General features: G+C 31.7%; 1 protein-coding gene across 1 annotated transcript; it reads left to right on the top strand.

The window, feature by feature from the left end:
• The first annotated feature begins 1,778 nt into the window (after positions 1–1,778).
• On the top strand, positions 1,779–11,740 carry G6P (Glucose-6-Phosphatase). Its single transcript, XM_085942754.1, has 7 exons — positions 1,779–1,951; positions 2,272–2,436; positions 3,503–3,709; positions 4,162–4,292; positions 4,582–4,847; positions 5,850–5,971; positions 10,071–11,740. The coding sequence occupies exons 1-7, from the start codon at positions 1,899–1,901 to the stop codon at positions 10,339–10,341; spliced, it is 1,215 nt and encodes a 404-aa protein (XP_085798880.1). The 5' UTR covers positions 1,779–1,898; the 3' UTR covers positions 10,342–11,740.
• Positions 11,741–12,843: the final 1,103 nt, after the last annotated feature.

Here is a 12,843-nt window from a genome sequence, read left to right as displayed (position 1 = left end):
TAAATATGAATATTTTATAGATACTTACTTATAATATTTTTTTTATCTATTGTGATTTGGTTTAGGCAGAGTTTAATGAATTTAAAAAACGTACCAACAATAATATGTGTAACATTATGTATTCTTAATCCAACGAAAACAAATAAGTATGAATGAAAAAAGACCGTAACCTTCGACGAACTGAGCGCGGCTTGTAAAACTTGGTTTGCGCAGTTAAAATTTCAAGCAAGTTGAATTTTACGCAGGCCGCACTTTTTGGTTTGCGCGGTATACAGTTTTGCCTACCACACGCACGGTTTTGCCTGCGCAAACCGGTTTGCGAAAAACGAACATCGGCAGCAATATCAAAAAAAAAAGGTCACCAGGAACACCCAGTATTAGGGATGTTATTCAAAGTTGAAAACCAACACTGACGGCTTCGACTCTCAGCGTGAATCGCGTGCAAGTTGTTGCTTGCAACACTAGATCTTTTTTCAAACTAAAATGTCACATTCCACCAATGTGTATACTTATCTCGATTTTGGCAACGTGCGTTTTGTGAATAACGATGACGTCGACATGTTGCAGAGGAGACAAGTTTAGCTATGCGAGCCGGCTTATACATACCTACATGGTTTGTAAATTTCTACTGGTATACAAAATACATGCTATACAAACCTCAGCTCTGTGGAGGCCCATGTGTTCCTATTAGAATAGGACATGGTCGAAATGAAAATACAAAATGCACGTACACAATAATTTGTATGAAACTCAATGCACGTCATCAGCAAACTAACATTGTTCGTATAAAACATATTAAATTATTACCAAGTTTTATACAACGTTTATTTGTTAACGGACAGCTGATGTGTGTACGTTGATCAGTTACATAATTTGGAACATTTCAATTATTATTATGTATAACAGTCCGGCTCTGGACGACCACGATGTTGAATCGCGGGAGAGGTTGGGGGTGTTTAATAAAGGCGGGTTGAGTCAGGATTTTAACACTGATTTTGTAAAATTGGTTTGTTATGAGAGATATTAGATTTTAGAGATTTTACAAGTTAAGGATAACAATTTTTGCACAATCCGTGTGCGGGAGAAGACGTACTAAGTTAAGAACACGTCTAATGCCGGACACACTCTCGCCAAGCCACCGAGCCATCCGGTGAGACTTTCTGATACCTTTCGCGAGTTTTCTCGGCGAGAGTGTATCGGCATTATAACGTATATCGGCGTATAAACATTCGATAGGGGGGGGGGGCAGTACCAACTGATCTCAAACTTTTTATTGCATTTGACGTACACATCTTACACCAAATATGTTGCTATGAATCCATTCGATCGAACACGGGGCTTGAAATGCGTCCAGCGGAGTGCCTTCATAAAAAGTCAACGCCATTAATTCCTACCGAACCCATATTTTTCAAGTGTTTTTAAATAGGTATGTCTCGGGCCCTCTAGGGCAGTACTCCTAAAACTGGGGGGCGCGGCCCCCCCAGTGGATGAAATGTTCTATTATTTTAATAAAAATGTACCAATAATAATGCTTAATGTTAAATAAAGTACTGTTGGTCATTAAAGACTGAAATTTTTGGGGAGGGGAGCCTTGGATTTATTATTTCTGATTTAGGGGGCCGTGGTATGAAAACGTTTGAGAAGCACTGCTCTATGGTGTTTCAAATTAAGTATTCTCAATTATGAACACAACATTCTTAAATCTTTCGTAGGTTTCATCGAATACAAAATAGATTTTTTTTTTTTTTGATTATTTATGGTTTATGACTGCTAGCAACATTGTTCAAAATGTCACTTTGACATTCACAATCAGCGCACATAACCTCTAATCAACGCAGTTTTTTTTTTTTAAAAAGTACTGATGTTTTGAAAAATACGTATAAAATATCAACAGAAAAATGGATAACGTGTATGCATTTGGTGTGGATATTATTCAGATCGTACAAAATAAGTAAGTATATCGTAATTTTGATAACAGAATGAGATTTTTTTTATGTCAATAATGTCTGGCCGGCTGTGGCTAAACTTTTAAAAATGTCTGAAAATAATCTTATGCCTTCGATTTGAGATATGCTTGGTAAAATGCAATTTCAACTATAGAAATTTTATGGAAACAAATGATTTATTATACATACGGAATTACGCTTCTCGTCTAACTAATCGTAATGCGAAGTATTAGTGTATCAAAGGATATGTGAAAATGTTTGTATGGGGAGAATAGAAAATTATTATTAGTTACGATGTGTTAAATATGTAAACTTTATATTTCAGGTTTGCCAATCATGAGGATTTCTTCACTTCCGTAAATAACTTCGCCGATCCTCATTACACGTTGACACTTATATTTCCGTTGATAGCCGTATTTGATTCGGTATATGCATCAGAGTTTTTACTTGTGACGACATTCGGAGAGTGGCTGAATGCAATATTGAAATGGTATGTAATAGGAGTCATTATGATAGCATTATAGGCAAATTACATGAGCCGACTTAATAAATCCCACGATCGAAAAATATCATTTTTAATTATGAAATAGAACCATTTCTATTTTAACCCAATTCAAAATGACTTGGGTTGACAGATTGGCTCATAGCCGTGCATGGTGTGCTTTCTCAATGCTGTCAGATTAACATTCGTTTTTATAATGACAGTCTCCTGAGTTTTTTCATTATTTTAATAACAATATGAAACAAATGCTAATAAACACAATCAGCAATTTGTTACTTTTCCAAATTATCTCTAATAGTTTGCCGTGCCATTTGAAGTAAGAAAACATGAGTGAATACTGTTTAGTCTAATCACCAAGATTTTCCTCACATACCCTTCTGTCGACAAACTGTAGCATTAGCGAACACAGGTCTATTAGATAGATACTGTGAATTAGATAATACTGTAATATTGTGAATTATATTATCTTCATCTAATATTGTGTAGTCTGTAGTATAGTAGGTAACTGTTTTATCTATTTTTTGTATGTATTTAACAGCTTCTTCATTTATTTGCTGATATAAGTGTACTTAAGTGCATCATTAGGCAACACAGCGCATGTTATGATCAAATCGGTGCCTGAATCGTTGCATATAATTGCTATTTAAGATTGACAATTAGCAAGAGTCTTTGAATCTGCTTGTCTAATTATGGTATTAGTGCAAGCAAACTTATAATACTGTTCCACCAGGGTTGGAATGTAAATCTACCTTAATAAAACCCAACGTTAAATTCAAATCAGAAAGATTATATTATGTATCAACTTTTTTTTGTATCATTTTATGTTGTAAGTGTTTTTAACATATTTGAACGATCTCCACAACGATTGGAATTAATTATTTAACGTATGTGTGTGCGTATACTTATATCATACGCTGACAATACATCTTTTTCTCCGGCTGTCTAGTCTGAAAGATTTCAACGATGTCATAATAATATGCCAGTTGTAAAATAAAACATAACACGACTTTTTCATAGATTACTAAATTATTTTTGTCTCTATCTAACCTTCTAGGATTTTAATGGAACACCGCCCCTTTTGGTGGGTACGTGAAACCCAATATTATGGTCCGATGCGACCCAACAAACCAATTCTCAGAGCTGGTCCACAGACTTGTGAAACCGGGCCGGGCTCACCCAGTGGTCATCTAATGTCGTGTGCGTCTGTTTTGGCTCTTGTGGTATCTTGGATTTTGGCTTATAGAATGAGGAAAGGAATTATGTATGTATTAATACGTTATTTACACGAAATATCACTGTTATATCCTATCCTAATCCTTCAAAATATCAACACTTGACTTTATTGTTAAAAAAATACATCTAAATATTTAATTAACAATATTTATAATATCCCTAAAACTTATAAGTAAATGAAGATATTAGTCTCGAAATTGGTATCCTCCATTCATCCTTTTTTTGATAATTCCGTGATTCAGTTTTTTTAAATACTTTTCTATCATAATATTATGTATATTCATAAAATATCAAATCCAGTTTTGTTTGTTAGTTAAATAGAATTTAACTGGTTGTTGATTGCAAGTCGTTCATATTCATCAGCCGCCAATTTTTATATTTTACAACTAACTTTAAACATGATTTTTTTATTACTTATAATGACATTGCCTCATTCGTTTTTAGTTCTCACATGTTCGAATTGATATATTATTTTTGCAGTCGCAGGAGTGATGTTTGGTTAAAGTGGACTCTATGGCTATTAACAGGGATTATTTTGACAGTCGTAGCATCGGCCAGGCTATTTGTAGCGACCCATTTTCCACATCAGTGTCTGCTAGGAGCTGCTTTTGGTAAGATCATTAAATTCTTTTATATAACTTAAAAATCACATTTAAAATCCTATTTATTATTTAACACATTTAGCGGACGTATATATAATGTGAGATGTGATACGACAGGACATCCATAGATGTCCTGTACTGTGGAACGGAATATGACACGACGTTTATAGAAGTCGTATTTTGGATTAAAACAATATGTTCCCTGCTACTTGTGTCACGGTGCAAACATATTTCCATTAGATAGTGTCGTATCTTAAGAATATATCATAATATGATATTTATTTTTATTTTGTTTCAGGTCTCCTGACAGCCTATTTTATATCCAACTATCTTGTCTATCCGTTTCTCAGCTCGGAAGATGAATTTATATTGAAACACACTCCTATCACTAGGGAAGACGACCAGTGCAGAAGACCTGATGGGAAACCGTGCTCATATATAAGTCAGCTGCGTTGGCGAATGGTTTTCCATGTTATGATGGCCGTTTATCTGATACTTCTCGCCTTTGCTATCTACTGGGGACAAAAATATTTTGGCTTTGACCCCCTATGGACAGTCAAATTGGTATGCATATATTTTTTCTTTGTTCAAGTTACCCAGAGTTAAAAATACGATGGTTTGGCGTTATAGTAACCAGTGGCGGCTGCTCTAACATTTTTATAAAAAAAAATAACACTAAATGCATGACGTTGGCATTCGTAAGATAATAATTATTTATTCTTCTTAGTGCCATTACTCATTTTCCGCAGCTTGAAACTATAGTTTGATTAACATCGTTATCGTTGTCTGACTGTATGCGAAATAAACGAGTGATCAGAGCATGTAAAATTTGATATTTTAATTTGTAAGCCTAAGCCCCATTGTGAAACTCATTAAATTTACTGCACTGTAATTGTCATATTTTTTTATAGTTTAATGCATAATTAACATACTAAGCAAAGAGCGTAAGGTCTAGACCTAAATATTTTTGTCTTAATTCATTCTTATTATATTTTGAAGTGTTGACAAATACAGTTGACCTTTAGACAGTTGTACTATTAGTTATTTATATCTTGCAGTGTTTGGATATCATTTGTATGTTTAAATCAAAATGCAATCGTGATATTATATTATGGACTGGCTTATTCGGAAAACAACATCAAATAGATATTTTCTTTAAATGCAAGTGCGCTCCCAATCCAAAGAATGATAGAAATCACTTGCCACCGCTGATAGTAATAATGGAAACAGAATTTTATAGTAAATTAATCAAGGTCTAAAGAAAACCTAAGCATAAGTGTGAATGAGTAAGCATTCTGCTTGCGTTTAATCTCAGCAAGCATTAGAGTAAAATGGAATGCATTTCAATATTTAACGAGATGACTAGATTTGTCCAGCAGTTGTCTCTTTGTCAATCCATGTGTCTTGCCCATTTCTCTATTAAATCGCATACTCTTGTTTGTTCCCATATCGAATTATTACATTTTTTGTCCATACACTTTATACCCAACATGCACTCCTCCATAATTGTATATAATATCCTTGAAATAGGTCAGTTAATATCACAATTTCTTCTTATTTATTCAGGCGTTCAAGTGGTGCCCAGCTCCTGAATTTCTTCACTTCAACACAACTCCACTATACGCTCTGGTGGAAGCCACTGGCTCTGTTCTTGGTTGGGCTATATGTGTGACACCATCTGTAGGAAGGTAAGCAAATAATTTCTTTCCTTGGACTGACAAACTGCCATAGCTATTGCACTATCAAAATCATTTACTACACCTTTGATGGCCTCGAAATATAAAATATAGCGAAAATATGCATCATCACTAGATTTTAAGTAAAATATGCAATAACCGGTGAGAATGCGCTAAATATGCAATTGCATATGCAAATATGCAAATGCATATAATCCGGTCTGTAGTAATTATGTATAACAGGCATGTCCAACTTTACGTTGGCTGCAATTGACTATCCAGTAGGTACAAAATTGGCAATGATCTGAACTACCACCCTCTCCCATTTGACAACGACATCTTCAACTTGAACAAACGTATTATATTTGACCGAGGATACTGAGACATTAGAAATTAACTCATTTAGTGCTAACACCGCGACTGGCGCGTTTGGAGTACTTGGCCATTAGATATAATTAACGTGTTATTTAAATGTGGTAATTAAAAGGTAATTAAAAGTTCAGCAGTGATTGTGTTAAACAACAAGACTTGTTTATCATTATCACAAAGAAAGACTCAATTTCCCATTTGGGCACTCATTAAACTATTCTACTGTGCAAATAGCCTACTGCGTGACGGTAAGACGAAACTATGGCGCTTGTTTAAAATGTGATGGATTCACATCTTTTCTTTCTCTCACTCCTGAGGCAGGCTGTGAGTGATGCAATCGAGTCATACAATGCAGTCATGTAGGCTTTCTCGTGGTTAATTTGAAAATGAATTTTACATGAGCCGGTTAAGGCGAAGTCTTCACTGAGCCTTTTTTAAAGAGGCACCTAGCGGAAAAATACGAAGCTTGCAATTTGAGACATTTTTTTGATAATTTACAATTTCAACTGTATTAATGAATAAATATGTATCTAAAAACATTAAAAATAAAAATATTTTTTATTTTAAGTCAAAGACAAACTTACAATTGTAAAAAATGTAATAAAATGTGAATTTGTTCTATCGGTCCGCACCCTATTATTACATATATTTTATGGTCATATTTATTATTAAAATTTAGTTTATTAAGTTTTCTAAGCATCACCTAAGCGATTTTTGACAAATTCATAGTTTTAATATTTTTTATATCTATTTTAAAAAACATCGATTTTTATAAAAAATATAAATGTGTATAACTTGAAATCCTTTTTATTTATATCAAATCAATTATTTTTATAAATATAAATAAAATATTTATATTAATATAAATAAAAAGGATTTCAAGTTATACACATTTATATTTTTTATAAAAATCGATGTTTTTTAAAATAGATATAAAAAATATTAAAACTATGAATTTGTCAAAAATCGCTTAGGTGATGCTTAGAAAACTTAATAAACTAAATTTTAATAATAAATATGACCATAAAATATATGTAATAATAGGGTGCGGACCGATAGAACAAATTCACATTTTATTACATTTTTTACAATTGTAAGTTTGTCTTTGACTTAAAATAAAAAATATTTTTATTTTTAATGTTTTCAAATACATATTTATTCATTAATACAGTTGAAATTGTAAATTATCAAAAAAATGTCTCAAATTGCAAGCTTCGTATTTTTCCGCTAGGTGCCTCTTTAAAAAAGGCTCAGTGAAGACTTCGCCTTAAGAAAATAAAAATTTAAAATGGCTCATGAAATTATATTATTTTTTAAGTGCATTTATACATTTTTACAACCAAAATCCATTGTACATTGGGCATGCCTGATCTATAATGTCCAAAACCACTGAAAGCATACTAAATAAATTATTGACCCATTTGAAATCGATAAGATAATAATTAAAATAATACAAATAAATGCAGATAATAATATCATATTCCAATTTAATTTTTTCATATTTATTGTAATAATTTTTTTTTTACTAATAACAACAGACATATCGAGGGCTTAGTGTCAAACAACACTATCTACAAAAGTGCAACTTTACAGGAGAGCCAAAAATCGTTATTTTAGATTCTTGTAACTTAACAAGGGAAATGTTTATTTAAAACCTAATGTTAATATTTTATAATTTATTATGTATTTGTACATTTATCTTGCTTATGATGTTAAAATTTATAGGGATAGTTTTTAAAAAATATGAAAACAAGGGTAACTTATGTAATTAGCGTTAAACTTTACTGACGATTTAATAAGAAATTATAAAAGATTGACATAACGTTGTTTGACTATCATGGAGCCGTAAATGTAAAATAACGTTATCTCAAAAAAAAAAAACACTTTTTTGTAGATAACGTTGTCTGACTTTAAGCACTCGATATTATCGTCTCTGTTCTGGCAGAACACACTAACTGGAGAATACTAGTTTTGAGTAAATTGACTTTGAAGTTGTTGAAATGTTTGAAATGGTCTATCATGTGAGTTTATTAAGTAATCGTAAAAAGGATGACTTTAAAATAAAGACTGTTTATTTATTAAGAAGGTGTCCAGACGGTAAAGTTTGAAATAAGGAACATTTTGGTATTATAACTAACTCAATATGTCATTTTTTCGAATTAGTGTCTTCTGCCAGAACAGTGACGTTATCATAGTTTTAACTTGAAAATATAATACGATGAAATAAAAAAAAAATGTTAAGGGGGGACATGCTCGTCGAAGGTCAAAATTGAGTTTTTATTGTATTTTCAAACCATGATCCTGGATACTCCTTAAACGTTGTAGATAATTTATTTATATAATTTTGAAGCCTTATTATCCTTTATAGTTATTTTAAAAATTTGATGACTGCATGAAGTATTTTTGTTACATAAAATAGTATTCTTTTAAACCTCTCGCTCTAATGTTTTAGAATATAGTCATATTTCGGTACAAAACTGTGCAGTGATGTTAAGATTTTTTACATTTATTAATTTTTAAACGCATTTATAAAACCATTAGTATAATTTATTACGAGATAATTTTTGTAAAATATTCACGATAAAAAATTATTTTGATAATCTCTGTGATCCCAAATTTGACAAGAATTAGGCATTTTATTATTCAAAAAATCGGCAAGATTAACACATTTGAAGATGATTCTAAAGATATTTATTATAAGCTATGTCTTTGACCATTCAAGTGTGATAAAAATCTTATGAATAATGATTGCTTTATAAGAATTATTGACCTAAGAATAAGGTAGTGTTTTTTTGAAATACGCCATTTCTTTTGTCATTCCCTAGTGGTTAAGCTACAACATACGGCCGTAGCCATAAAACGACAAACTATAATTAAAGTAAGGAGTAAAATTATGTTAACGCGCGTGTTTGAACATGTACCTAACCGAATTTTTTTTTATTTTTTTTTAAACGGTACATGTTCAAACATGCGCGTCAATATCATTTTACTCCCTACTTCAATTATAGTTTGTCAATTTATGGCTACGGCCTTATGTTGTAGCTTAACCACTAGAGAATGACAAAAGAAATGGCGTATTTCAAAAAAACACTACCTTATTCTTAGGTCAATAATTGTTATAAAGCAATCATTATCCATAAGATGTTTATCACACTTGAATGGTCAAAGACATAGCTTATAATAAATATCTTTAGAATCATCTTCAAATGTGTTAATCTTGCCGATTTTTTGAATAATAAAATGCCTAATTCTTGTCAAATTTGGGATCACAGAGATTATCAATATAATTTTTTATCGTGAATATTTTACAAAAATTATCTCGTAATAAATTATGCTAATGGTTTTATAAATGCGTTTAAAAATTAATAAATGTAAAAAATCTTAACACCACTGCACAGTTATGTACCGAAATATGACTATATTCTAAAACATTAGAGCGAGAGGTTTAAAAGAATACTATTTTATGTAACAAAAATACTTCATGCAGTCATCAAATGTTTAAAATAACTATAAAGGATAATAAGGCTTCAAAATTATATAAATAGATCATCTACAACGTTTAAGGAGTGTCCAGGATCATGGTTTGAATATACAATAAAAACTCAATTTTGACCTTCGACGAGCATGTCCCCCCTTAAATCCAACTAACTTAACGACAGAAAGATTGAATTGTGGACTTTTAAAAATAGACACCTCATTTGTTTATTTACAGCCATTTCACATAGGTATCCTTTTTTTGCAGTTACAGATACAATGAAGGCAAACGTTCGATAATCATTGCCGCGATCTCTGCGGCCATCTTCCAGCAAGTTTTCAACCAATGGCAGTCTTCCATCTCCAGAGACAACGCCACATATTTTTACCTGATGAACTTCTTTGCGTTCACCCTCAGACCATTGTTTTTCATACGGTTGGTGCCACTGCTCGGCATGTGCACCAACAAGTGGCGGGATAGGCGTACGAGGAAGAGCGACGCACAGGCTAACACTGCCAGAAGAGTAAAGACAGATTGAATAGGTGCAAACATAGAATGACAAATACATACCATTATCATAGAGTAGAAAGAGAGAGACGGTCCATAGTTACATCTCTATGGTGTGATCACTAGAATCTCTACCAATACTAATTTATTAAGTCACATTATTCTAATATAACCAAGAATAAGCTAGTCATAAGTTAATATATATTAATATATAAAAATACATAATTTTGAAAAACCTCAGAAACATACCCATTAAAAAAAAGTCAGTATCTGAAAGCACATCTTTTGCTGTTCAGGTATGCTTTTTACTATCGATTCATCTATGGTTCTTGCTAATTAATCCCTCTTACTACCTGGCCCTCGTAGTTCAGTGCGTAGGGCGCTGACTTTTCATTTGAGGACTCTGGGATTGATTCCCAGTGAGGTCACAATATATATTTAAGTGATTTCTGAATGTCTGGGTTTTTGTGATTGTTTCATTTTTATTACTACACTACTGTCATTGGACCTCTTAGCCTGTAGTGCTAAAAAATGAATATATAATCAGTTGGCAGGTATCTAATCATATCACCATTTTTTACCACAGCCAAGAAAAATGTCTTGCCTGTATAAAGGTATTATTTCCACAATCAATAATTAATGAAGTCACCCAAATGACCTTTTTAAACCTTCCAATATTTTTTGCAAAATTATTATTTTTTTATTTTTTCTAGGATTTTTTTCTAATACATGTACCTACCTGCTTATGTTTCAGAAGTTTTTCAAAAATATATATTTCCAATAATAATGAATGTAACATTCTTAAATCTTGTATATGTTAATATTTAACGTAAAAATAGCATAAGTGAATCTCTACCATTATACTAAATTGATAATGAATGTTTTATAATATGATATCGTCTTGGGAGGTAATTGCCATGACGACCTAAGAAGACGCAAGATGACTCGCGTTTGACAGGGATTCTTGAACGCATCACATGGTATCATTAGCTCTTACTAATGAGTGGACATTGACTAATCAGAAAATGCAGATTACCTCATTCAGTGGTATTTACGGTTTTAAAATTTGCATTTCTATAAAATATGGATCCTAAGTAGTGATTCTGCTGATGGGTGACCTTGCCTTAATGGCAACGATATTACAATGACATGTAATTTATCTATGCACAATATTTATAAAATGTTGTAGTGAGATTACAGACTAACTGAGTGCAATAATTCTAATTTTCTTGTATTTGCTAAATTAGCGCAATCGGAAAATCAATTTCGCTTAAAATTACGCTGATTTATTTTATTACATGCATTGAAATCTCTTCAGTTATTTAAGGGAGAGTGTAATACTAATAGTGGCGTCTATTGAGGACATGAAAGATGCGATTCTTGCAAAGATAATAGTTTGAAGTGTTGAAATAATCAATACGTACCTATCTAAAAACATTAAAAAGAAAAAATATTTTAGAAAAAAACCATTGTAAAATGTGTGTTCAAGTATACACTTTCATGTTATGATTACATGGTTATTTTTATTATAAAAATGTAGTGTAATAAGTTCTCTCTGATATACTGATGATAATAGAATGTGCTCTCATCAAGAGCACTTCATTCATTCGAATCAAGCTTTGGTATGGTCACAATACCAATTATCAATAATTATCAGTGAAATACATTATACTTGTTTCATCTTTTGTATTTTGTCACTATATGCTTCCAATTAGTTTACAGCACCACTGCATTTCGCTTTAATATTATACTAATGAAATTCTTCCAAAATTAAAATAATAATTATCTATAATAATATATTATTATGTGATAATTCCAATTATATTTTTATGTGAAATATTTTTTTATTTGGGCAGCAAAAACGTCATAATTACTCATGCCAGGCGATTAGAAAGCAGCTAAGAAATGATGAGTTAATATAAAATCTTAGAAGGAATGCTGCAAGGGTTTGAAAATCTTATTTTTAAAGAATGATTTGTACATAACATGCTTTTATGACAGTAGAACCTTGGTATATCGGACAAAATATCCAGTCAAATGTGAAAATTGTTAAAAACTTCCAGTTAATGTTAAAAATGTTTAAATCCAAGTGTCACCGCTTGTAAACAATGTTCTGCACATGTTAATCTAATAACGGTTATTTACTATTCAACTATATTACACAAAGAGTGAAAACAACTGAATTCATTTTTTAAAGCAGGATTACCGAAAGCAAGCGCGTCGACATTGAACATTAACATCACTCGGGTCACACAACGGGTGTGTCTGGATATATCATCCGACGACAAACAAACAGGATTTTGTTTGTGTTTTTGTATAACGGACACCCCCTCACCCGCATTAGTCTGTTATATCGAGGTTCTACTGTATTTTTAGAGTTATTATAAAAAATTAAATAAACTATTAGCATATTATATTATGTAGATGCTTTGTGAGTTGTGAAAAATCCACTAAAATTATTTATTCTATATGTGCCGTGCCTAGTGGAAATGCAATCTAATTTATATTTAATTTAAAAATTATTGTTTATGAC

Source organism: Rhyacophila brunnea, unplaced genomic scaffold (assembly GCF_057557595.1).
Source record: "Rhyacophila brunnea isolate RB1 unplaced genomic scaffold, BYU_Rbru_1.0 scaffold_15, whole genome shotgun sequence".
In the NCBI taxonomy this organism is placed as follows: Eukaryota; Metazoa; Arthropoda; class Insecta; order Trichoptera; family Rhyacophilidae; genus Rhyacophila; species Rhyacophila brunnea.
The sequence above is the reverse complement of the archived record's forward strand: the minus strand, read 5'-3'. Positions and strand labels throughout refer to the sequence as shown.

What these genes read in the sequence shown, in the direction of transcription:
- G6P (XM_085942754.1), top strand. Translation starts at nt 1,899, where the DNA reads ATGGATAACGTGTATGCATTTGGTGTGGATATTATTCAGATCGTACAA. An exon ending in TCTGCTAGGAGCTGCTTTTG is followed by an intron (nt 4,293 to 4,581) that starts GTAAGATCATTA and finishes ATTTTGTTTCAG; the next exon opens with GTCTCCTGACAGCCTATTTT. An exon ending in CCCTATGGACAGTCAAATTG is followed by an intron (nt 4,848 to 5,849) that starts GTATGCATATAT and finishes TTATTTATTCAG; the next exon opens with GCGTTCAAGTGGTGCCCAGC.